The 27,558-nt window shown below is 48.7% G+C and overlaps 1 protein-coding gene across 1 annotated transcript; it reads right to left on the reverse strand.

The window, feature by feature from the left end:
- Positions 1-695: 695 nt before the first annotated feature.
- LOC144110215 (uncharacterized) lies at positions 696-27,040 on the reverse strand. The gene is made up of 2 exons (XM_077643053.1): positions 26,372-27,040; positions 696-7,540 (listed from the first exon to the last, which is right to left on the reverse strand). The coding sequence occupies exons 1-2, from the start codon at positions 26,765-26,767 to the stop codon at positions 1,886-1,888; spliced, it is 6,051 nt and encodes a 2,016-aa protein (XP_077499179.1). The 5' UTR covers positions 26,768-27,040; the 3' UTR covers positions 696-1,885.
- Between the last annotated feature and the right edge of the window lie 518 nt (positions 27,041-27,558).

The raw sequence follows: 27,558 nt of genomic DNA on the forward strand, positions 1-27,558 counted from the left end.
GTACAGACAGTCATCATCATCATGATCAGCCTGACTACACCCACTGCAAGGGAAAGGCCTCTACCATGCCTCTCCAATTAACCCTGTCCTTTATAACAAACTTAACAGACTTTATATTATATCAATACATGCGGTAAACCCGTCTAGGCAGGCAGTGCTTCTGTTCGCCAAATGTAATATACGGACATTTTACTCTGCCTTAGTTTCAAATATGCATGCACTGTAGTATTTTACATTCAGCACGTGGCAACAAAGAAGGAATAAAAAAAAAAGATAGCTCTGCGTCTGTCTGGCCTTGACAGCTCGGAACTCCCTTTCATACGAAGTGGCTTTCAAATAAACCGCCGCACCCTGCGTTAGATTTACTCTGCCGACTGCACAAAGACGGTTGTGGAATGTACGCAAGGAATGACCTGTTTTCCACGGTACGCGGCTCCGTGTTTTGACGTCACGCCTTCTGATGAGCCACGCTTTACGGGTTGCCCATGGAGCCTTCCAACTGCAGTTTGCAGTAGGGCTCTTCTGTCCGCCCATTAAAACTGTGGTAGGCAAAGCTGCGATTCATGACTGGGTGCCTCCCACATACCTATTTTTTTGAAGTCGTTCACTCGATGATACGCCGAAAAGGAACCCTGATGAGCGACTTGACTATTTTAATAAATAGCTGAAGGAGGTTGGAAATTAAGCAGGCAAAAGTATTTATTTCTCGAGTAAAACTTGGGCCCATCAGCATTCATGTTTGAGTATTAAAGGCCCTGCACTTCTACTCACGCCGTCAAGCAAGCAGGTATCTCTTGCATGCAAAAACAGCATTATGACTGCTTGAAGTCTTTTGATGTAATTTATAAGAACTATGAGTCCTCTAGGGAAAAAAATAGTGAAAGGGTTGACTAGAAGCACAGACAAAAACTAAAGTGATGGTGAAATACAATTCTCTCAAAGATCCAGACACGTCGCTTCCTAGTTCACTAACATGCGCTCGCACACACAAGTTTTGCTTTTAACTGAAGAGAAACAAAACCAAAACTATGAAATGAAAACGTTCATGAACATTAGTGTGTCCGAGTAAGATGAGGTGAACGTAGATGCACAGCTTCAGCTGAGAGGCGAATTTTCTTTAGGTACCACATCTTGGTCTTCTAGAGGCACGTAAGTCGAAACTGCTTGTTTAGCGATGTTCGGACGTCTAGCGCGCTCTGCTGACCGATCACAGCAGCAGTTGCGGCACACAGTCACAGCCAATACGTAGGCTTCGCTCATCCCTTCCAAAAGAAGAGTCCTTGCTCAGTCATGGCAGCTTGAGAAGACTACATGTGTTTAAAATATAGTAAAACACTAGGCTTAGCGTTCTCTTGCAGCGAAGTCACCTACCAGCCATGCAGTACAGAAGCAACGAGTTAAACATTAATTTGGAACCGAGTGAAGTGCATTTGTATATGAATAAAAGACGCGTCTGGGATTTTTTTTCCTAAAAGCCAATCTGTTATGTTACCACTGCAGAGTCGCCGCAGAGGTTCCGGTCACAAGTAGCTGCATCCTGAACAACCCCATAGCAGTAGCAATGACGCTAGCCGACCGCCATACCTGCTCGACAATGAGTTATCGGTTCGGCCGCACTAGCTAGTGCCCAGCAGCAGTAACTAGAACCAGTTTCTTTTTTTCTTACTAACATTTCTCCAGCAGAAGGGTAGGTACTGAAGGGAAACTTAGAGGCAATGTTAGAGTCAGATTATAAATGTAAACAATTCACCCAAGCTGAGACTAACCGACAGACTCAGCGCACCATAGCGACTAAATTTGTGGTATATATGAATAATTAAGGCCCAATTAATAGCGGTATCCTGATCGGGTGGCACCAGTGGGAGGCATAAGGGTAGAGCCCAGGTCAGCCCATCCTCTTGACTGGGATGCGAACAGCCTGCAGGGGTTCGTCGTGGAACAGCGTCATGCGGTACGGCCTAGGCCGCTGGCTGCGGTGGTGACGGCGTTTCATTGCGATGTCATGCTGCAATCTAGGTCGCAGGGTCGGTGCACGCTCGGGGCGACCCCGTCTCACGGCGATGTGGTGCTGCAATACAGGCCGCAGCGTCGTCGGCCGAGAGCTAGTGGGGAGGCCCCGGCCGAACAGGTCCATGATGGCCGGCCTCCGGCGAGTGGTGCTGGGTCGGCGCCTGATCTTCATCATGGGAAAGTGAAGGCGTGCCTCGTCCTCTTCGTCATCGTCATCATTGACGTCGAACACCATGGCTGTCGGTTCGGTGGCCGCTGTGGTGGTTTCCTGAGGTTGGGTGTGTGGTTGCTCTGGTACAGCTGGCCTGGATGTCTTGGATGATGTCTCTTCCTTTAGTGTCGTCAGAGGGACAACCTCGATACGCGGCTTGGCTACTGTCCATGCTTGGACGGGCTGTTTATTTGGTGCTGGTGTTTCTGGTGTTGCCTGTTCTTTCGGCTTTTTCGCGCCCAACGTTGAGTTAGGCGCCTTGATCCCGTCGCCGAACCTGCCGAGCATGTCGTCGCCGAAGCCCAAGTCGGGTATCGGTGTGTCGCTTGATGGCGGTAAAGTGGTGCTTGCCGTGGAAACTGACTTTGCAGATGAAGGTCTGCTGGAGGAAGAAGTTGCAGGCGAAGAAGTGCCGCTCTTGGAGACGAACGTCTTAGCTTTGTTTTCTTTCGGTTCACGCACTGTACTTGTTGCTGTGCCACTCTGATGCTGGGAAGGCTCACTGAAAGAAATGAAGGGTTTCGATGGCTTGGTGGTGTAACCGGATGTAACAAAGTTCTGGCCCTTTCGGAGAATGTTGCTAGTTGACGACAAAAACTTTGAGTGGCCTTTCGATGCGGCTGTATGACTGCTTGGCGTTCCAGGTTTACTGGTGGAAACATTTTCATGGTTTCCGTTTTCCTCTCTATGTGAGCGCTTTGGGTGTTTCACAGCTCCACTCGTAAATTCGATGGGTCCCGCTTTTGCTGCAGAGGCCGTTGATAGTGACGTGCTCGTCCAGTCCGTTCTCTTATTTGTTAGCTCTGTTTCCACAGTTCTTGTATCTGACGTAGACATTTCTTCTTTGATGAGCCTGCGCTTGTTGGCGGTGGTCATTGTCGAAGTCGCAGTCTTCTTTTCTGCGCTCGTTTTCTCTACAACCAGGGTAATTCTCCTTAGAGTAGATGTTTTCCCATCTTCATGTGCTCTTTCAGGAATATGGAAGTCCATAGAGATGTTTGCGCTGGAGGCTGATGAGGGGTTTTTCTCATCTACTACATGCCGCGCTGACGTGTTGATGTCTAGGGAATATTTTCGCACACCCGTTGTCCGGCTTGCAGACACTTTGCCTTTGGTTGTATGTGTCTCTCTAAGGGAGAGATTTTTCTTATCCTCGACAGGTGAGGGAGGCTCTGTGAAATGGTCTGGCAGCTTGTCTTTCAGAGCAGGCTTTCTCGGTGGACTTGTGCTTTGAGTATGCTTCCCCTGTATAGTGCCACGGCTATGAGACAGAGGTGTAACTGTTGTCACTTCCTCAACTAGCCCATTTTTGTTAGACGCTGGACTAGTAACGTGATCTGTTGTGCGACTGGAGTTTTTTACAGCAATTCTAACGAAAGGTACAGGCCGCACCGTAGACCGCGTGGCAGGAACAATGATTTCAGTATGTTTCTTCGCTATGGTTTCACTGCTCTGAGACGGGGGCGTAAAGGTCGTCACTTCCTCAACCAGCGCCCTTTTGCTAAACGCTCGACTGGAAATATGAGCTCTAGAGGCTGTGTGACTAGCGTTTTTGACTGCGATCCTTACAAAGGGCACACCGTGCACAGTAGATCGTGTCTCCTCATGTCTCTTGTTGATGTCGAAAACGTTTTCTAAACCGTTGTTTTTCCTCAGGATATCAATAGTTATGCCGTTTGCAGCCCCGAGTGTAGTGTTCTGCTCAGAGCGGCTTGCCGGATGCTCCGAACGGAGCCTCGGTGCTGAAATGGACACATCTCGGGAACCGAAAGATTCAGGAGGGTGAGTTTCCCGTGTTGCGGCGGTATCCATAAAGGGCGGCTTTGGTTCCTTCTTTGGTTCATCTTTCAGACTCTTCTCCGCAGGTCGTGAAGATTTCAAAACATAGCTTGTGTGGTCCACCGGCAATGTGTCCACGATTTTAAGCGCTACCCTTTCGCTCCAAGAGGTCCTGGACTCCGTAAATAGAGGAGAGGAACTGCGAGTGTACTCCGACTTTGTTTCCCGAGCGGTATCAGAAGTGTTTGTTGCTTTGGGGACTCGAATAGGGGCAAGTGTCTGGAGCGTCGGCTGTTCTTTTTCAGAAGACTGGGTGCTTGACTGTTCCTTCGGGATGGCCCCTGGAGGCGAAGTGCGTTTGCCGTTCACGATTTTTATGACACCTCTGGGCGCTACTTCGTTCCAGGCCACGGGAACACTTGCCGTTGACTTATCTAATTTGTTAACCTTATTTTGGATCCCAATGTCCACATTCGACGGTTCGGTTGGCACTTCCAATTTCTTGACAGTCCTGACGTCGATACGAAGGTACGTGTCTTCAGCATTATGGAAGTCGTCAAAATCATTGTCTTTTTCGTCCTTTGACAAGTTAGTTGCTGGTACTGAAGATTGGGGAGGCCGTGGAGTTGACATGCCACGACGAGAACGCGTAAAAGCCCGTTTCACTGGACTCGCCAAGCCTACCTTTGGTGGTGTTAGATGCATCGCCTCGGGCTCAAAATTTTGCGTCGAATTGGAAGTCTCCTTGAGTCGCGACGATGGCAGACCGGTCGATGAACTATTTTCTCCAAACTCTTCTCTGAAGCGGGTCGCATTCCCGCTATACTCACGGTGCAAAGTCGATGAAAGTATGTTGCGGTCTTCTTCTGGCACGATGTCTTCGTAGTTCCAGGGCCCAGTCTTTTGGGAAACCGAATCGGTAGTCGCGTCAGGTGTGGTTACGTTGGCGGCATTGACTTCTGCGCTTAGATTGAACTCGGGGCCCTCAATAGGGATCGGTTCTATGTTCATGAGTCCTTTACCTCCCGGGTTTTCCATGCCTATGCTGTTGTCTGCCACTCGGCCACTGGTGTTTCTTGGATCAGAAGCAGAGATTTTGTTTTTGTCAACGACTGGATGGCCTGCAGGTAATGGAGCTGCTGCGTTGCCATTTCCTTCAAACTCCTGAATTGTAGCACGCTGGCGAGACGGAGCGATATCTGAGTTACCTGGCATTTTCTGCGATCCTACTTCACGTGAAGCTATGTCAGCCTCATTGTTTTGCGAAATTTCTCCGCTTGGTATTGGAACGCTTCCTCCGCCCCCCTTCAAAGCAGCATCGCTTGTATTGGTTTCAATTCTCGGTATTCTTTTCTGGTCTTCACCCGTGGCTTCAGGATGTGAGTCTGTCCTTTCGCGGTAGGTGCCTGTCTGAGTGCCGCTCTTGTCGGCAGTTGTCGCGGTATGGTTGACTGGGGTGCCGACATCCGATGAGGAAACCTTGCTGCGAGGTGCTTCATCCCGACTCAGCCTCCCAAATGGATATTCTTCGTCGTCCGTTTGATTGGAAGCCGAAGTAGCTCTGCTTGAATTCTGACGCTCTGTTTCATGTAGGTCGACGGACCTGTGATTCTCAATACCATCATTTCCACCTATCTTCTTTGAACGTCGCCATATGTTCGAAGCTTGTCTAACAGGTACAGCTATCCCTTGGGAACCGGCATCAACAGTCTCGTTTGTCACCTCGTAGTGACCGAGCAGCGTAAGCGACGGGTTGTTCTGAGGAGACTCTTCGATGTTGCCTTTAGGCCATGTCTTGAAGCTGGGAACAGCGTTCCGAACCGCAGCGGAGACTGCCGGTTGAAGTCCGGCAACCCGAGCATGTCCTAGAGTGTTGTTCCTTGGGCTTATCGAAGTTCCATTCAGTTGGAAGAACGGTGCAGATGTAACGGCTGGAGCAGCCCAAAATCGCCGTGAAAGTCGGCTTTGCACGCCGAAGGACGGCTGTTCCGGTGAGTAGAATTCCTGTTCGGCAAGCTCTCTAGCATTGTTGCGCTCTGTAGCCGGCTTGAGAGGATTATAGAAATCCCAGCCGGCACCTCGCCTCGCTATGTAAGGATGAAACGGATCCAGCGTGTACTTAGTGGGCGGTGGTTCTTCGGGCTTTTCGGGCCATCCCCCAGCTTCGAAGCCTTCGACGAGAGCCTCCTTTCCTTTCCTGTTTGACGTGTAGTCGATCATGAGCCTGGGCCCGTGGACATTCTTAAGGCCGTCACGAACCATGGAATGCCGCTGTTTTGGCGAGAGGTGATTCTTGAAGAACTCGGAGAACGAGAGGACTTCGTTGTCCTCTTTGATGGACGGCGGAATTCCCTTAATCATCCTCTGTTCGTCACTGTTCTGCTCCGAAGGCACAACTGAGCCACGTCCTTTTCGGTTAGTCCAGATTCCACTGCTCCATTTCTTTGCGGACGTCAACTGGGCTACTTCCTTCTGGAAACCGATGTCCACTCGGCTTGCCTTCTCACTGGGCTCATTTTGGACACTGCCGCCATTGGCGACAACTTGCTTCGACTCAGATTCCTTTAGCCGTTTTGCCATTTTTCGCTGCTTTCTAAGCAAGAGCTTGAGCTTTTCTGAGCGCAATTGCCAAAGCTGTGCTGCTGTTATGTTTTGGATTTTCGTCGGAAGCGCACGCTTCCTGTCCAGGCCGTCCTGGTCGGAAGCTGTCAGCTTTACCGTATCGGCGTAAGGAGCCATCTCCTTGCTACTTTCTACTTCATAAAACGCGCCTGTCTGGTCTATTCTCTGTCGGCTTGAGAGGGAATGCGAGCGTAGTTTCGATTTCGAGCTCTTCATGATTGCCTTATCGACACTGATGTTCACTACTTGGCCACTCCCGCCCTGGTCAGATGACTCGTCTAGAGCAGTCTGCTGCAGCTTCCCCTTTCTGACTTTTCCGCCAAAGACGCCAAGTTGGAAGTCCATTTCTTCCTCGCCACGATTAGCGTCCGCCTTCTCCGGGGCCAACGCCGGAACTCCAACGTCGCCAACGTCAGATAAGAGCCCACTTCTGCCGCCATTTGCGCGGCCGCCGGAATCGAGCGCCCCTGTGCCACTTTCCTCGTCACCCGTTCCAGCTCCGGACCGTAGCCTTCCACGAACTCCGTCTCCGTCGAGCGCGCTTTCATCCTCCCGGCCGTCTCGGGCTGCCATTTCCTGGAGTCCGATTCGCACGGGCAGCTGGTTAATCCCGGCTGGCAGCGGCGCCGGCGGATAATCCCTCCGGCTCGTGCTCTGGGGCTCGACTTGACCGTTGCCGGTTTCTTCTGGCTGTTTACCCGGCTCTCTCGGTTGTTCCTGCTGCTGACGCGGCTGCATTAGACGCCGAAGCGGTGGTCCTTTCGTGGGAACGCGCCCGCTGCTGCTGTCGCCGCTGACCTTCGCGCGGATTAGCGCAGCTTGCGGCGGCGTCCGATAACCCGGAGCCTCTTTCTCGGAGGCTTGTTGACGCGCGACGACCGCGGGAGCCGAGTGAGTGCCCACGCGCGTCGAGTTGGCCTGCGCGAGAAAGAAAAGGAAAGGCCTCTTTAATGGCCGGCACTCTGTCAACATGCACTTTAGCTTCCACGCGTGTGGATTTTTTCACACGCGAACAAAAGTTCTGGTAGAAATAAACTTTTCGAAAGTGCATAAAAATAACGTAGAAGGCATTAATTGTCATGATTTTTGCGTCTTAAATTACACTGCAGCGTTTACCGTGCGCAGGTGAATCAAGAGGAATGGCCCCGTAGTGGTAACGATGCGCCATTAGTAAGCTAGAAAGAAATATTTTTTTACACCGGTGTACCTGTTAATGGGATCTTTGTAATGCTTTAATTTGGTTGGCCGAAAACTATACCGTGATGCTCCTGGAAAAGGAGTATCTTAAAAAGTATGGCCACGGGGTGAGAGCTCTTGTGATCAGGTAAGAGCAGCAAAATGGTTACATGGGTAATGACCGTTTTGGTACTGACCCATGTGATCATTTTTGTTGCTCTTATTTTTCGTTGCCGCACTCTGTCACGTCGACATGCACGGCGTTTTGTTCGGACGGCAAGCGCTGAAGTCATCTCTGGCCAGTTCTATAGTCGCCCACACACCTGTCTAAAGCGCTCCAACTTTAATTACACTTGCGTCATCAGCGAGTCGTCTAAGGCCTAAAACTAGACCCTATTGTGTATGCGTATGCCCATCGATCGCGTTTAACTCCTCACGTCTAAAAATACTATATCGGGCCCATCAAGCAGCAGTGATTGTCACAAACGCACAATAGAACGCGCCGTTGGAGCACTCTAGAAAGGTGTGTGAACGACGGTACAACGCTCTGACTAGATAGCTAGGCTGGCTTTTCAAGTTCCTGTTTTGGCTATGGCGCATTCAGGAGTGCTTCATCAGCGGCTGAAAGCCAAGCCACATCCGATTATGTGCGCATTGCCGCAATCGCCGCCAATCAGTAGCGGGCCTTGGCTTGCTCTCCGCGGGTCCGTCTCAAAATAGTCGTCACGTCAAATCTCTTAAATTTCTAAACGTGGTATTCTCAAACCAACCTCTGCATCATGTGGGAGGCAATAATTTGTCTGTAGAACTTTGAAAAACTAACAGTGCGTGCGAAGGGCTTGTAGTTAAATTGAAGTCAGCGCCAGAAGCTATGGAGAGGAAATTGATAGGTGTAACATTGATATACAATAAGAGGGCAGCACGGCTATGGGTACAAAAGCACCTTACGGCCAACCAAGCTGAAATCAAGAATAAATGTGCATGGGCATAGGGAATGCAATACGAAGAAAAGAATACGAGTCTGATGGCCCTTTGGAACACCGGAGTGGATTTCAAGGGAGAAAAATTTAGCAAGGTGCGACAGAGAGTCAGGCGGGCTGATAACAAAATTTCAGGTGGCCGCTGTAGCAACACCCTCTCAATGCTAAGGCCTCTCCACCGGCCGCGTGACGTCACGCCAAGGGACCGTGCAGGCCCCGCGCTCCGCGATTTCAGCGCGCCGCGCCCGTCTGCACTATTCGGGTACTGCCGTACGTAGCTGCCTTATAAGTGATTCCTTCATTTTCATTTTTGTCGTTGCTGCAGAAAAGAAATTCGCTAGTTTGTGCGCGCCTTAGGCTATCATTTTATCTGCTTTATATATTTTTTTTATTGCAGAACACCTTATTGTCAAGAAAGTTCGAGCTGCTAATACAGTTTTTTATAATAAACAATTTAGCATACGGCCGCCAATTTCGCATTATTGGTCATTATAATAAAAAATTGATTAGTTAATTTCAATTAATCATCTAATTATTAGGTTCTATCACGTACATGATGTCTGCCGTGCGGTAAAATCCATCCGCACAGACCGCACATGCGTATATCTAGTTGTTAAAGTAGAAGTTCGTGAACATTGAAAAAAAAAACACCGTCTACTGCGCATTGTGTTAGTTTTATTCTGTATTGTGTTTTGCTTAAAGCTTTCACACACAGCAATAATGACACTCACAATAATGTTGCGCTGTTGAGTATTTGTACAGCTAATCTGACCCTTACAATAAAAAACGACGAGACACCAGCAATGAAGTGTGCGCAAAGCATTTTTATTGCTTGGGAATAAAACTTACTTCTTCTTAAGCGTTGCTGCTTTCCGGGCTGCGGCCTTCTGCTGCGCATTGTCTTGTATGGCATCATTTCTTAGTTTGCAAAAGTTGTTTAGAACAACGTTGGTTGCAACGCGTACTACCAAGCGCAGGAGAGTTTGTGCAGTGTGGCCATTTTCACATGCCTCAATGTCGTGTTCGTCCAGGAGGGAAATCGCCTGTGAAATCACGACACCACGTTGATTTCTACAGGAGAGAAAATCTTCCGCGGTTGCTCCAAAAGACAACTTCTCTGCAACTAGTTTAGTCATCAGTACCATGTGAACTGTGCATGGCTGGGGAAACTTCAGCCCTCCTCTCGACAGGTTAGCTATCATGGCAGTATTTTCCGCTTCGATCTCTCGATTTTCAATCACCAATGTGCTGAAGCAAGCAGAACATGAAAGCTTCTTTAAAGCAGCATGAGCAGCGTATCCTGCAATGTAGACAATAGCATCCATGTCAGAGTGGGCGTGTGTAATATCGTCGTCGCTGACAGCCACAGAAAAGTTGCATGGGACAAGATCCTCACTTACGTCTTCAAACTCTGTTTCCTCGCGTGGAAATGTCAAAAGTTTTTGAAGACGAAGCTTCTTCTCACATTCGTAGAGCTGACGCACGGAAATGTGGTACTGTGATCCTGCCAGCTGGCGGTAACGGCCGAACCGGTCTTCTAGCGCATCCGTCTGAAATTTGCCCAGCAGTACGTACTTGAAGTGAAGTTCTTCTAAGCAGTAGCGCGAGAGTTCTACCAGAGAATATCATGTCAGTCGCAAAGCACTGTGAGTCTCTTTCGTCAGCGAGCCACTGGTGATGTTTATTCTTGCCCAAGCGTCCAACCAGTCCACAACGCCGCTCAGGAAAGCTAACTGTGTGTCATCAACAGACCTTACAGGGTCTTGCATGCTGTCCCTTAGCCTCTGGCCTTTGCAAGGGGTCTTAACATTGACTATTTGCCACCATGTGAGGATAACGTCAATGAAAAGAGCAGTCGACTCAGCTTGAGGAATCTTGAACGCGGAACCATGTGTCCTGAGGGCATTTGAAACAAACTGATTAATGACGTCGAGAGCGAGCTTTACATTTTGCCGCTCCATTGAGGTTGGATTCACGGCTTTTGCGTTCAGTCTGTAAGCAGCCTTCACAAGCGACGTCTTCTCTGAAGAATAAAGCTGCCGCACAGCTGCGAAAGAAGCAGCTTTCATACGAGGAGGCCCTTCGGGCATTGCTCCACTCAAGTCCATTTCAGGGAAATAGAGGCATGTTCCAGGGTTTTTCTGGTTAATCCAATTGTTCCTAATGCACTTCAAGAGATGCACAGGATCGACCACGTAGAAAAGAGGGCGAGCGTTATCGGCTGGATGGGGATAGACAATGCTCACCTGAGGACTTGTAGCAAATAACGACATCATCTTGCGGTTCAGAGCATTGTTGTCCGTTATCACAGCGATAATTTTGAGCCCCATTTTCTCAACATTAATGATTATGTTCTTAGCATGCTCGTGCAAAATTTCTGCGCTCAGTTTGCTCACAGGTAATATGTGAATGACGTCCTTGTTTGCAGAAAGGAGTGATTGTACCATGAACACATGGGCTGTTGTTGCTGGTTCCGTTGAATGAACCGACGATCCTACTATTGTGCCCCCTTTGTAGTCGAAGTATGGTTTTATGTGGATCTCATCGATCATCAGGGTCACTGTCTTCTCGTGGTCTTTCATTGATTTGACTCGTTCTCGGATGTAGGAGAGACAGTGCGGTTGATTTTGCTCCACAAGAGGGTCAGCTTTGTAATTTGAGCAAACACGGCGCAGTGTGGAAGGATGGGGCAGAATGATTCTTGATGCAGCTCTTGTGAAGTGATATGCGTGAGGAGAAATTGAATTCAAAATACTGGCGAATACCAGCAGCTCTGCGCTATACACATGCTGTTTCGCGAGGAGAAGCTCTATCTGCTCAACCAGAAATTTCAGCAAAGAAGACTGTTCTTTCGTCGTATCACTGTCCTCAATGAGGTCTGCAAGCAGTGAACCGACAAACTGCAATACTTTAGTATGTTTCGACTCTTTCGTCACCTCAGGTATATTATGCAAGCCTATCTCGAGTTCTTCTAGCAGCAAGGACAGGCTGGAGGTGTCGCATACTTGAGCTGGCAGAATCCTGCCTGAAGGAAGCGACAGAAGCTTCACTCCATTCAAGAAAACAGAAAGTGACAGATCAGGGAGAACTACCAAGGCGCATTTCACATTAGGTGAAGGATCATTCTCGATGAGAAGGAACCTAACGCACTGCTCATCGACAGAAACGGTCCAGAATTTCGTGTTGCAGATTCCAGGCAACTTAGATTTGAACTCCTCGTAAGATGAAACTTTGTTTCTTTTCTGTTCAAGCTCATTAGACTGAAGTGACTTCCTCATAGCCTCCTGCAAAGCAGCGTTTTCCCTTCTTGCTTTTTTCGTCTCTGGCGATTCACTCCGTCCAGGCGTTGAGGACAAGTATTTTGGGCAGTTTGGAAAAACAGAAGGCGCAGCATCAATCTTCAACTGTAGCCTGTCACGCTTCACCTCTATTATTTTCCCTGTCAGTTCATCTTGGTGTGACAACGTCGTAATGAAGTCGCCTGCGTGGAAGTGCAGTTCACACACCTGCACGAGAAAATGAAGCAAGGCCATTCGCCATGACTCTCCATTGCCTAAAACACTAAGTAAAAAGAGTCTGAATAGTGAACAGCTTTTACATATTTACACAGCTTTTACACAAGCCTTATGCACATCCACAGAACTAAATGCTTCCTGGACAATTCATACATAAGTGTAAGAAGTGATATCATTGCCTACAAAGACAGCATGCCTTTCCGGGAGCGACAGCTCACAACTAAGATAATTACCAGCGCCTATTAAGCAATATTTCAGAGTCTTACCCTCGAATGCTCTGTAGGTGTGAAATCCTTCCGTGGAATGGCTCGCAACCAGGCTTTTCTTCGTACTTCGTCTCTTGGGAAGCAATAAACACGTACTTTGGGACCATTCTGGTAGTTCCCGCGGCACCCGGGAACACAGCACCGGCCCATGTTTCACGAAGTTGCACTCGCTACACGGCAGGCAATCAGTTTCCCATTCGTGCGCTAGCACAGGTACGCACGCCACACAAGAAACGGCCACACGAAACAGACACAGCCGTGCGAGGAGCGAACGGAAATGCACCCAACGCCAGGCTGAAAGACTCAAGCAGCAGCTAGACGCTCACTGCAAGACTGCGTTCGTGTCTGTGCTTGCCCGGGCAAGCGCGAGCACATCGAGGGAGACAACCGAGCGGAGCGGAGCCGCGCTTGGTGAGCAGCCTGACCGGACACTTGGCGTGACGTAGCGCGTGTGGAAAGGAGGGCCTGGAGAGGCCTGAAGAAAGTATTTAGAGGGTGTTGGCTGTAGGCGCAGAACTACGCTACTAATTGCAGTTTAGAAGAGGCTTTTGACTAGCAGTTGACGTATAGTCGGGCTGATGATGAGATTGATGATGGCGATGACAGCGACATGCAGTCAGGCATGGTTAATTTTCACAGCAATACTTATATGGTGGACTTCTCTCCGCCTTAGTTGAGCCTGTGTTGTAATGTATTTAAACCGAAACTTGCCGCCTTCATAGGCTGGCCACTGAGAATATCATACAGGATGAGCCGCGCTGTGGCTCAGTGGTTATGGCACTCGGCTGCTGACCCAAAAGACACGGGTTCGATCCCGGCCGCAGAGGTCAAATTTCGATGGAGGCGACGTTCTAGAGGCCCGTGTACTGTGCGATTGTGCGATGTCAGTTCACGTTAAAGAACCCCCGGTGGTCGAAATTTTCAGAGCTCTTCAATACGGTGCCCCTCATAGCCTAAGTCGCTTTGGGACGTTAAACCCCCTAAACCAAACCATACAGGTTAACTCAGAATTGTTTAATAGTGACAGTTGGGAAACTCCGCTTCTAAGCCCAATTAATTATTCCCCGAGGTCACTTCGTAGATGTCAACAGCAGAAGTGGGCAAACTCATGAGGTTTCGAACTCATGAGGTCGACCTCAACCTCACGTCGTGAGGTGAGGTCGGTGACAGCTCGAATTTTTGTGAGTTATGTCAGCAAATCAGACCTCAACCTCCGCGTGAGTTTGAGGTTGAGTAAGGTCGTCATTCAGTGAGGTCGAAATTTTGAGGTCGAGACTTTTTGAAGTTGCTGCGTCTTACTCCGACGAGTGCCGCTTCCGAAGCGGAGTTGCAGCGCATCACCGCAGTGTTCATGCAATGACGCCTGGTGTTCGGTTTCCCCTGTTTGGACAACCGGATGCCACAGTTCCTTCTTAGCTTCCGGTGCTGCGCCGTAATGTCCGTTCAGTCCGAGCCTAGAGGAAGACGCACCCATCTGAGCTTCCCGGAAGGAGTGTTACTGTCACAGCAGGCCATTCTCCATCCCTCTTGCCTCGCTGGGGCAGCACCGGGCTGCCGGCCTGTCGGCTCAAACTCCCGGGAGCGCGCAAAGCACGTAACTCACGTTCACCCGCGGTAGCTTTGTTTGATGTCCCAAACAAATAAGTTCTGTTCAACAAGCACGCAGTAAATTCGTCGCAGCGCGGATGGCCCCAAGCAAGACTTCTTCGTGCTCCTGCTCGTTGCCGGCGCTGACGTCATGGCTCTTGCCTTGCAGTCGAATAAAGGGGATCCTGCTGTACATTACAAGCTGACTTAACAGAAACTGGAGTAGTCGGCACAGGCGAGAGAATGTGATTCAGGTGGTTCCTAACAAGGACGCCTGCTGATTTGAAAAAATAAGCACGAAGCCAGAAAAACCTGCGTAACAGCGTCGAAGCTTTTGATCGGTGACTGCCCCTTCATAATCTCACACTACTTCTGCATAGTCCCGTTCCGTAATGCAAGCAGATGCAAATATAATTTCACTTTTTTATCCTTCCGAACAACCTGCCTTTGGTCTCCTGTTCCTTGCTCCTTCTCTGAAATTTGCTTATTATGCCGAAATACCGAAACACGAGGCGAACGCACCAGCATAGCGGTGTTTTAGCGGCGAAAAAATGCAAAACTATAATGAATGCATGGAGATGTGGCAGCTGATTCGTCTTCCCTTTTTTAATGAAGACATGTGAATGGAACTCATTACATGCTCACGCTGTGCTGCTGAGTCGCTGTTTCAAACCTTCTACTATGACGATTAAGGGGGCACACTGTTGTTCGCTTCTGTTTCTAGTGTGCGATTTTTGTTTCTACGTTTCTAATCATTCTCTTGATTTTTTTTTCTTTTCTCGTATGGGATCAGTTAGGTTGGCGGCCTTCTTGCAGACAACGAGGAGATACTACAACGAGATACTACACGTTATCTTTCCTTTAACTATTTTGCAGAGACCCATCGTTCACCTTAAACGGCTTCGCAGAATGCTCACCCGGTGCTCGTGGGTAAATAAACGTCGAGGATGCTAGCGTACCATTGATTAGTTCACTTTTGAAGGAAAACAAGTGATCGACCTAAAGCAGCTTGTCTCAGACTGGTTGACGAAACGGTACCCAGAATTCTGTTCAGGCGTACGAGTACTTGGGCGGTTTGTTTTCCCCGGGGTGGGGAGTGGGAGTGTGGGGGGGCCGGGAGAGAGGGGGCGGGGGTCGGAAAAAGATTTCGCTGCGGGGAAATTTGAGAAGAGAGCCATGGTGCTCTTGACAGAGAAAGTGGTTCACGCTGCACACTCTAGGCCACTTATTTTGACCCGTGTGGCTTCAATAGTTGGCACAGTGTTCGAAGACGTAATCTAGCCCTTTCTTTCAAAATGCCGCTGGTTCACCGAATCATCGAAGAATTCCCAGGATTTCGAAACCATTACCATCGCCACTTGGAGGGAAGTGGCGGAAATGGGGAAGGGTCTTGAGTTCCCAGGAACATCAACATCATCATCCTTCATTATTAGCTGCAGATATTCCTATTTTCCCGCACAATAATTGTCTTCGGTTGCTGAGTAATGTACAATATTTAATCTACATTCTGGAAACTTTTAAATTGGTAGCGGTATATCAGGCTTCCCTGGGCTCATTAGGATACACTATTAGCATCATCATCATCGCCATCATCTCGAAAGTCAAAGGCATGTGTCGTTGCATGAACTTTGCAGTACGTCATACATGAGTACTGGCGCTTTTACCTGCTGGGCAATCCGAATGTCATTATAAATGTGGACCGGGTTGTGGGAACTCTTTGTAATGCGTCATGCGCGAATGTGTAGTAATGTGGGATCCATATTGATCTTGATATTGGGGTGGAAAAGATGTGGATGGGCGCCTGGTATGACGAGAAATTACATCGTTGTCACGTGAGCAGGTGTGATGTCATATTACCGTGCCATTACGCGATTAGATTTGATGGCACATTACATCGCCGTCACGGGACCTGGTATGATGTCACTCACATATCATCACTAATAACAATAATTAGTCTTAGCGCTACCTAATTATATTGATTAGTATTAATTATATGACCTCATCATCTTCGTCGCGTGACTCGTCGGCTCATGACGTCGCATGGCGCCGTTTCTTGCGGACATTTTCTTGCGGATATGACCTTGAAAGTGAGCCATCTAATGTTTTAGCATTAATAAAAGAAGCCACTCGCTTCTGCGCAGACATAAATACAACGTGCGTCTGTTCGTGTACTACAGTCGCAGCTTGTTGAGTGTTTTCGAAGGCAACATACACAGGACTAAAAAGGGCATTCTCGCTATGCCGGATAGCGCTAGAAAATCGAAATATACTGATATGCGTCTCAATAACAGTCGGATAGGAAAGTACATCGACGACCAGTTTTTTTATATTCGGTATCTATTCTCAAGCCTGAAAAGAGTATCGCGAATACCTCCCCCCTCCTCCCAATTTCTGGTAGATGGTGTAGAAGGGCTCTGTTTGTCAATCGCCGGTTCGTGCGTGAATGAGCGAGAGGCTTCGAATACAAACAAGTATACACGAAGCAGGTTGCCAAATATTCACACATACAAAGTACTCACCGACACACTGGTGGTAAAAGCGTATGAGAAACCCCTGCCCGCAGGCCATATACTCTCTGAGGGTTCATCCCAGATTATAAGCTTCTCCTATTGCGTGCACAGCAATAGTGCACCGTCATCATTTAGGTTTTCCTGTATCACATGATTCTCAAAATTTTTTTAACTGAGAAACTTCTTAACCACTTTTTGTTTTGTATTTAGTTTGTTTTCTCAGGTCGAGCAGCAGACCTCAAATTCACAATTTGAGGTTGAGGTGAGGTTGAGTGAGGTCAGCAGTGGCCTCGGGAAAAGTGAGATGAGGGCGTCTAAGGAGACCTCAGCTTCAACTAATGAGGTTGAGTGAGGTCGAAAAATTCTTTTTGAGGTTGAGGTGAGGTCCAGATTTTTGAGGCCAAATGCCTGCCTCTGGGACTCAACAGACGAGTGCGCATTCTACGAGTTGGACAGGCACCTATCGGTGGCGGCCTGACACTTCTCTTTCTCCACTATGTTCGCGTTTCAGACAGCGTTGAATAGTCCGTCTGAACACCTCAGGTGGCGTGGTAATCTGCTAACTTCACGGTTTGCGCTCCTGCGGCGAGGACGGTTCCTTCGTGCTTCTCTGGATCGTGCTGCCCAACAAGCCGCAATCCCTCTCTGCTCTCAGGCCCATATCGCTCACCTCCTGCTTGGTCAAGCTATACGAGGGAGTCATCCAGACACGCCTGCAAAACTATATTGAAGATCATAATTTCTTTCCCCCTTTTATGCTCGGCTTTCGGCCAGGTCTTTCTACGCAAGACGCAACACGAAGTCCTCACGAGGATACCTCCTGGCGGTGAGCACATTCTTCTAACAATTGACATTACGAGCGCATTCGACAACCTTTCCTATTCTGCAATCGTAGAAGGTCTTAATATATCTGCACCTTCCTGACTGCCCGCACAACCACGATAGGTATCGGATCTACTAGATCGTCTCTCTTCCAAACACCTGCCAAGGGGCCTCCACAAGGTGCTGTCCTATCACCACTACTGATCAAGATAGCCATGGCCTCTCTCGCCCACAAGCTCTCTGCACTCTCCTACATCGGATATACCATCTATGCGGATTACATCACCATCTGGCCAACCCGAGGATCCCTCGCCGCCTAAGAGCAAGCCTTAGAAACAGCCATCGGTGTGGTCGAGCATTTTGTTCAGACCAGCGCTATGCAGTGTGTGCCGGACAAATCCGAAATCATCCGTGTTCATGGTCTCCGTTATTGTTCACCCGGCAAAATTATGCTCAAAATTTACAACCACCCTATAGAAGAAAAATCACTCATCCGAGTGCTTTTCCTTTGGGTTTAGCATGACGGCAACCCTACCCACACCACTGCCACTCTACGCACGTCTGTGCTCAATATCGCACGTATGTTACGACGCATCACTGGACATCGTAAGGGCATGCTCGACGATGACACCATCCGTCTCGTCATGGCCCTGGCCATGAGTCGAATCCAGTATGGTATCCCATACCACAATATTGATCACACCACCGAGAGTAGGATCGATATCGTTATTCGTACCCTCATTAAAATAGCTCTGGTCTTTCCCATGTGTACATCCATCACTAGACTGCTTGCACTTGGTATTCACAACACGTTTGCGGAAATCCAGGAGGCTGTTCTGAACTCCCAACAGACTCGTCTCCTCACCACCTCGGCGGGTAGGGCCATTCTTTCAAGGATAGGTGACCAGCAAGCCACCAGGACCATGGTCCTGACCCCGAGTTCTTCCAAATGCTGTCCGCCCACGCCTTTACATGGACCGCATCCCTCACCATATGAACCACGAGTCACAGGCCCCGCGCCGTCAGGCCCGTCTTCGTAGCCTCCGTAGGCAATACGGCCAAGACAACTCGGCTATGTATGTGGATGTGCCTTCCTATGCACAGCCCCACAAATATGCTTGCGCTGCTGTCAATCACGCCAACACCCCTTTTTGGAGCGTCCTTCAAGGCACAGGATCCGGTGGCCGCAGAAGCCACTGCAATAGCCATCCCCATCAAAATGAGCAGTAGGCAACACCACGGCACTGATATTTTACAGACTCCCAAGCCGCCTGTAGAGCCTATACGAGTGGACGTGTCCCGCGCACGGCTCTCCGCGTACTGGGCGGCCATCTCCAGTATGATCACATCATCACCTGGTTCCCAGGACACGCAGGTCTGGGTGGCAATATTAGGGCTGATGTCCTAGCTCGACATTGCACCAACCGAGCGGGGCACACTGACTCTACTCTCTACCCCCTCTCAACCCATTTTTCAATCTGCCTAGAGACCCTCCGCCTAAATAGGCGTCTCTACCCCCGCCACATAAGAAAGTTTCCCGGAGGACTCCTACCACCTTAGACACATCCAAACACTAACTTTGCCCAATCTTCACCACCTACACCGCTTGGTGCTTGGTGTGGCGAAATTCCCACATTCACGTACATTACATGTACATGCTCAGATAAACCCAACCACTTAAAGCCACACAACGTGGCGCTGGAGCAGTGGGACGTGACGCTGGTTAGTCGTCATCGCCAAAGCGTCGGCGAAAGTCTCTGGAGTCTTGGACTGAGGACCCCACCCACACTACGCTCCGGTCTTTTTAAAATTAATTGTTTATTCTCTCTCTTGATCTTGCTCGGCGCCCTGGGTTTCTAGCGTTTTTCAGCGAGGAGGATTTCTTTCTCTTTCCACCAGGATGGAGTGCATCGGAAGCGACATCGCTGCACCCACCTAATGGATGAGTCCTTTTATTTCTTTTCTTATGTGTAGTTATACATACAGGATTGTCAGCAATTTTAGAAGTTTTTCCTAGCCGTGTTTTTCAGACCCCCAACTTGGCACTTCAGCGTTAGGAGCAAGTTGTCTCTTTCGTTACTTAGTCTTTCCTTTTTGCGTAAAGGCTTGGATTTTGCGGCTAGCAGATTTGGTCATGCCAGCGGCGATAAGGTTGATCACGTGTTCACAGCGATGAACACGTATTGGGTTATGGTTGCCTTTTTGCTTGTTTCTGTGTGTTAAAATCTGAAGTTAGAATCGGTGCGCTAGCCTCGAAGGTGAAGGGTAGCAATATCAGTGGAAATGATTAGGATGAAGCGCGAAGAGTGTGGCCGAAGTTTGATACCGAGAGGATGAGGCCAGATACCTTTTGTAGACAGTGTGGCATGTAGTAAAAAATGGAAGCAATAAAAAAGCAGCATAACAAAATGTATGAACAAGTTAGTCAATTAGGCAGACATCTGCAGGATGAAAGAAACGGCACAGCTGCCGTAGAAGAGAGGCAGAAAGCAGTGAAGGACAGGGCTACACAGGATCATCAGCAGGTACGCAGAAAGCTTTAAAGGGGCTCCGAAACACCTTCCGAGAAGAGAACATCAACTTGCTCAATGACTGCATTTTGTTGTCACGAAAACCTGAGCCAAACAATTCACTTCTACACGCAGCGGAGAACACAGAATCATGCGCCAAAGTTAGTGAGCCCTTCCTGGCGACTTTTTCATGCTGGCCTCCTCCGTCGCTCGCACCTGCGTAGACAAGTTGAGAGGCGACTATTGGCTAGATTCATTGAGAGGTCAGGCAGCTACCATGGCCACGACCAATAAGCGTTCAGGGAAGGAAGCTCCGCTCCCGGAGGTAGGGCTGGGAGAGGAGGGCCGACTTTCCAGCGTGCAAAAAGCGATGAGAGGAGAGGAAAGGGCGCGAAGACGTTAAAATTCAAAATTTCACTACAAATAATTTAGCTTCCACAAAGCGCATTAAAAATTTTTGCTTGGCGATATTCGTGAAGCGACATGCTTTAACAACCCAGACATTCCGCAACTTAATTAGAGCCCCATTCAGAGCCCCTTTAAGCAGAGCCGAAAGTTAGGCGAGTCGGATAGCGTTCTTGATTAAAATAAATATAGCACAAAAGGAACACGAGAACACGAAGGAACACGATGTTTTTTTTCAATGTGACGTGTATAAATTGCGCGTTTCAGCAATAAACCCCTGTTGCGAGTTAGCGCTTGTCTGCGTGGTTGCCTTTCCGTTTCTCGTGTTCCTATTGCGCTATATTTTTTTCATCATTTCATCATGAACGCAGAAAGCTCTGGAACCATCTGAAAGCAATTGGAACAGTTTCGTAAGAAACACGCCACATATGCATGATGACGAGGGTAATTTAATGAAAATTAAGTGGCCATGCGATTTGTTGCCGAAGAGTTATGAAGAAAACTTTATTATAGAGTGTGACGATGCCAACAGTACGTGAGTAGATGCAGGCAGCTGCCGCGAGGAGGTTCTTGATATAACACAGACCAGAGTTACATTGGGAAAAGCGAAGAAAAGGGAAGATAAAATACAAATTAGGCTAATCACATCCCTTTTGGAATATGTGCATAGATTTGTACGGGTCAGCAGATAGGATCATGGTGCATTTTGTTTCCCTTTTACAGGATTAACGCCCCATAGCAACGCGGGCTATGAGGAATGTACTAGATTTCTACCACCTGGGGATCATTTCATGCGCTGACATCGCACAGTGCATGGGCCTCTAATATTTCACGTCCATATAAATACAACCACCGCGGGAGGGATTGAAGCCACAATTTTTGTGCACTGTGGGACGTCAGTGCTGGTTAAAGAATTCAAGGAGGTCGAAATTATGAGGAGCCCACCACTACGGCTTCGCTCATAATCTTATTCCTCGTCTATTACCCCGTGTCTTTTAGCCTTGTTATGACGTTGCCGGTAATGAGCAGTCTGGTATCGAACAGTTGTTCCGTTACCTCCCAGGTGGCACTGACTGATTCATCGCTTTTGCGAGATTTAGGTAGCAGGGCAGTAAAACGAAAGGGAAAAGATTTGATGAGAAATGGGAAGGCGCAGTAATTTCCTCATTTACAGTTGGAACCTCAACCACGCAGTAAGGTGAGGAATAGTGACGAAAGGACGTTCTGGCAGGCTGGTTAGTTCATTATGAAGTGCCTTGTCGGTCCATTTGGTTGCCTTACGTCCCGTCTTGTTCGCGCAGTTTGTACTCATTCGCTTCATTGTGAAGAGAGAGAGTGTAAGAAGGAATAGAGCAAGCGACGCCGTAATGGAGGCCTGCTGATTAATCTCTACCACCTGGGGTCATTTAACGTGCACTGATATCACACAGGATACGGGAGTATTTCGCACTTCAGCCCTCATCGACTCGTGCAACCGCCGTGGCTGGGTTTCGGTCCGGCGAAGTTGTGCTCAGCAAGCGGACGCAACGACCACTGAGACACCGCGGCGGTCACATATGCGTGGCTAAGCGAACAACGTGCGACTGCTCGGTGTCTGCCTCTTTCCAATCAAAAGCGGCTTTTTGCTCCTGCCGCTTTTGGTACAAAGCGGTCACGTGACCTCAACGACTTCCCTGCGCAGATCCTCCCTTGGTGAATGCATGCGATGTCGAGAACAATCGTGCCAGCTCTCCTAGACATTCAGCAACTAGCGCCATCGGTTGGCCACCTGTAGCGAATGCCGCGTAACTGAAAGGGATATATTAAACTTGTAATTTTGAGAAAACATGATGATGATGATATGATGATGAATTTTTATGGCGCAAGGGCACCTACGGCCAAAGCGCGCCATGGGACAAGGTAATTTCCATTTCTCGAGGTGGGGTCAAAGATCCATTTCTCAAGCATTTCACCCTAAATAAGCCGTGCGTAAGACCCGAGGAAAGCTTGTACATATTGTATCACCGGTGGGTACCCGGTGGCACTGGGGATCGAACCCCGCACCTCCCGCATGCGAGGAGGATGCTCAACTACTTGGCCACCGCTGCGGTATTTTGAGAAAACTATTCAGTCACGAGAGATTCTGAGCGAGCATGGTAATTATCAAGGCCGATGCTTTCTCATCGCTGCAAGACCTGACCTATAAATTGCTTCCTATGCTCACGCGAACTACTTCTGATGGCCGTACAAACTCAATGGGATGCACCGAAAATTTGGTAGTCCCGTGGTGATTCTGCCTGTGCAGTGCCACGCGTCACGCATTGACAGTCGTGAGAACTAGAAGCATATGTCGATATTTCCTGGACTTGGGTTTGGCAACATTCTTAAAGCAAAAAAATTATACTAGGCCTTCCTTGTAACATAAGATGCGTGTAAATGACGGCCGCTAACCTTCCTTTCGAAACACACACCCTCTAGGTTCCCTTGATAATCACGATTTACCGACAACTACCTTCGAGTCTGTTTTCAGAAACTTCGAAGTGCCTTGAGTTTACTTAGGGACTGAGCGATCGGTACATGAATGATCGGGGGGCTGGATGCGTGATCTATTCCGTGGACATTTCTTCTTAAATCAATTCATCAACCAACTGCTGAATGGAACTTCGCGACAATTTGGCCTATGAGCCCGCCTTAAGGACCAGGATGTCTTCTTCGCCTTGGCACATCCTGCAGCCTTCGCCTTCATTGACTAGACCTTGCACCTGTTCGAGACGGCCTTGATTTAACTAGAGTCTAGTGAATCTGATAGCGACTGTAGTGAATATCTGAAGATTGGTTTTATGTTTTTTTGCTATATGAGGTTTAAGGTCGCAAAACAACTCAGGCTACGAGGGGCACCGTAGTGGAGGCCTCTGGGTAATTTCGACCACTTCCGGTTCTTTAACCGACATTGCCCAGTACACGGGCTTCTAGCATTCCGCCTCCATCGAAATGCGACCGCCGAGGACGGAATCGAACCTGCGTCTTTCGGGTTAACAGCCGAGCACCGCAACCACTGAGCCACCGCGGAGGCGATGAAAGTGAAGATTGCGTAATAATAATAATAATAATGGGTTTATTTTTATCTCGGTGCAAGGAAAAGTTGTATCACTCCAGCACTCACCTTTTGGAAAAAACTTAACGACAAAATGCTTAAGATTAAAATCGGGCACAGCGCAGCGTGTTACTGAAAGGAAAATAAGGTGCAATTTTAAGCGAAATGAAGAGAACGAAGCGAGTCAGGTAACTAACGCGGGTTAACGGAATCCTAGCTGACATCAAGAGAAGGAAATACGCATGGGCAGGGCATGTTATGCGAAAGCAGCGTAGCATGAGACGGGCGAAATTTAGGCGAGCGAAGAAGATACGAAGTTTGCAAGGATAAGGTGGCCACAGTTGACAGAGGACAGGATTAATTGAAGAGGTATGGGAGATTCCTTCTTTGCCCTGAAGTGGATAATGGGCTGATGATGGGATGATTACTACTTTAAACACATTCTGTGCCGCTAGGAGGAATGCACAGTCACCTTAGACGTGATGCAACTCTTTTAAAATGAAAAAATACGGCGAAAAATTACACGCACCATTCCCCTTCTGCTCCAGAGGTTCGGAGAAGGGTAGGAAGAAGATATGGCCGAACTATATATGGTTCTCATCTTCGTCTGAATCTGGAGCAAAAAAAATCTCAAGTCCTTTCTTTAATGAAATAGCATTACAATTGTCGTGATGCCGAAATCCCGCCGATATCCCGTGTCACGAAATTTGCTGATTGGTCGAGAGAGGCCCCGTGAGCTTGTGACGTTATCATAACTTGTCCTGATGGATCCCCGTTATTGGTCGAGAGAGGCCATGTAACCTTGTGATGTCACAACTTGCCCTGATGGGCTACTCTCATTGGTCAAGAGAGGTCACATGATAATGTAATATCATCGCAACCTGTCGACTATGGTAGGTGGCAGCCTGGCCATCTGATTTTGAGCAACCTGCTCACCATGTCAGGTTTTAGTTAAATTATTATTTGGCCGAAAGAGGTGACGTGACCTTGAGACGTCATCACAACTTTCCCATCAGGTTGTGAGCAACCTAGTTTCTAGACGAAACCTAGATGAATAATCGGAATAAAAAATCAGAAAAAAATGTTATGCATGCAAATGCCGACACTGTCACAGCATAGAGGATACCTGTCACCGCCGCTAACAATCCGAATGATGAGGTTGATTGAGTCACGACTGCACAGAAACTAACACAAACACACATAGAACTAGCAACAGAAGCTGCGACAAATCTGAAATATAATGCTGCTGCATTCTACTTCTAAAGCGACTTAAGCGTCTTCATAGTTATTAATGTTTCGTGCGTTCGCCGTGGCTTAAAGTTTCCAGACGCTTTGGCGAGTTAAGATTGTCGCTCCGCTACAGCTCTCTGAAGAGCTTTAGCAGGACTTACGCGAAGATTACTGCGGTGCTGTTATGCTATTTACAGAACCTGATCGGCATAGTCATTTTATGTGTTCGCAGCTGCACAATTCGTACCTAACGCAACACAAAAAGTGCTAATTACCGCATTGAGGTACAGCAGTCACGTTCAGTGGACGCGCCCAACCTGGGCTAGCATCGAAGGCGTTATGGCTCACTTGTGCTGTCATGGGTAGTGCACAATGTAGTTATGTGTAACAGAATGAAAGCCTAAAAATACATAAAAGTAAAAATTGCAAATACACCCAAGAAACACAGGGTGCAAGCACTGCATAAAAATATTCCTACCTACTGCTAACAGAAGCTTCTGTATTCTGCCGCCGCCGCCGTCGTCTTCGCGAGCCAGCTTTGCCTGTCTCCTACTTTCGCTGTCTCGTGTGATCTAGGCTTTGCCATTGAAACAGCATATCATGGTCGATGGAGCACCCGCAATGAAAGGTGGTGCGGTACATGTGTTTCCGCTGTAGCCTGGCCGTGATTACAATTTCTCGTGGCAAATTAGAAGTTGGTAGCCAACCGTCATACATACGAGTAGGAACAACACCTGAAATGCGATAGTGCTCCGGCAGGGTCTCAGCTCAGTGGTCATGCAGAGACTGGGTCCAGTCGAAATAAGCCCCACGCCCCGTCCTGCTCCAATAGACACAAACCAACATTGCTCCCTTCTCTTGTGTCGTCCTTTCCTCCTGCTCAGATCCTCCCGCCTGTCTTCACTGCGCCGGTCACTCAAAAAGTACACATGTCAAATTTCCAGACCTCAACAGTGACTCGGTGTGTTATCGGTAATATAAATATATTTCTCAAGCCAGAGTGCCCCCACGAACGTACGCAACAAATTTTGCACATGTACATCCAGTATTTTTTCCTCCATGCTCTCTGCTACGGGTCCCTATACTATAAGAAACAAGCACGAACGTCTTATTATGCATATATAGCTAAACGCCCTAGAATAATTCCAAACAGTCGCACGATGAAGTGAAAGAAACTTGATAGGTATCTGGCCGCTATACACAGCAAGATGATTGAGACAAAGCAACCAACTTGCAAGGCGGCTAAGAGCGCCAGTAATAGTACAAAATTCTCGCAAAGTGAATTTTCTCTGAATTCTGGCACTTGAACTGTAGAACTGGTGCATTTTTTAAACGCCATAAAAGACAGATGTTCATCACAACGTAAGCCGGATCTGGCGAAAGTATGGGGCTGTCCCGCCGTACAACTTGCGCTACCCATTTTTCCTTTTAAGCTGCCCATTCCGCTTGGTCCCGCCTAGCTTGCGCACCAGCCTGTAGATCCTAGTAACTCGTAGGCGGCGCGTGTTGGATTTTAGGAATTAAGTGAAAGCGCCCAGACTAAGAACACACATCTCTTCCGGATGAGCAAAGTTTAGAAATTTCTCTCCCCCTTTCATAAGCTCTAAAGACGTCAAAAGCGTTACCCTACAGCTCCGGCAAAATTACCGCACTCCGACACTTGAGCCCATCTCACCCCTGAAGCGTGTCCTCCGGGCAGATCGGCCCCGAAGTCCATGTGCTTCTCCGTAGGTTCCTCGTGCAAGGCGTCTCCGTGCGGCGGTGCCAGTGAAGACGAGTTGCTGGCTGCAGCCCCCCTTCGGCCCCCTTTGTGCAGGGCGAAGTGGAGAGAAGGCAGGCGGCGGTTGGCACAGGGCTTGGCCGCGGCGCCGGAGTCGACGCCTCGGCTCCCCAAGCTTGGCTCAGCCATCATGTAGTTCCAGATGAAGTACCCCAGGACGGGCGTGAAGACGAATATGTAGCCCACTGACAGACCGATGACGATCCGGCGTAGGCGCAGCGACGCCGGCGTGATGCGCAATTCCTTGAGGTTGATGTTCTCGAAGTTGGCCACAGTGCTGGTGGTCTTCATGGTGGATGACGGCCGTCACTGTTGGCAGCCGGAGCCCGCGTGCCTGCCCAGGTGGCGGCGATGGTGCTGTTACGGGTTTTTGTTCTTGCTCGTGCTCTCGGTCTTGTTGGTGGCTGGTTTTCGGCCCAGGCGAGACGAGCTCGCGGGTACGGGGGAGGAGCGCGGCCTCCCGGACTCCTGGTGCCTTGTCGCCTCCTGGTTCCTTACATCGCACGGCGGCAGCGGCAGGAACGCCGCTCTGCTGCTGTCGTCCTCCTCTTCTTTGTCCTCGATGTGACCACCGCCGCTGCAAGCAAGGCCTGCTGTTGAGTGTGAAATTACGGACTCTCAGACTGCATGTCCTAGCTATGCCAGACGAAGGATTGGTAAGCACGCAAACACAGCATTAAGAACTAAATAAAGTATAGACTTTAAATCCATAGTCATATGGTCCCCGGGAAGGTCAGCGGAAGTTGGTAACGAAGGCGCTTACACCGCTGCCCACGCTCTATTACCCCGTGTCTTCCAACATCCACAGGAACATAAATATTCAGAACCGCTATTAAGCTACAGGGATTTGTTTCCGCATTTGAGAATAGAGAGGAAAGTATACACCGAACCGCACAGAAATCTAAACAGGAAGGGGTCGTTCCAAGAAAATTGCAATCGAATACTTACATAAATCCCGTCAAATTCGGATATATGTGTTTCCAAATTCTTACGATCCGCACTGCACCTTCTGCGGTGAAGTGGCTACCTTATAACACAAGGTATGGGCATGACAGAAAAACCCAGCTATACCAAGTATCAAT

The sequence above is a fragment of the Amblyomma americanum genome, chromosome 11 (genome assembly GCF_052857255.1).
Source record: "Amblyomma americanum isolate KBUSLIRL-KWMA chromosome 11, ASM5285725v1, whole genome shotgun sequence".
NCBI classification, from domain to species: domain Eukaryota; kingdom Metazoa; phylum Arthropoda; class Arachnida; order Ixodida; family Ixodidae; genus Amblyomma; species Amblyomma americanum.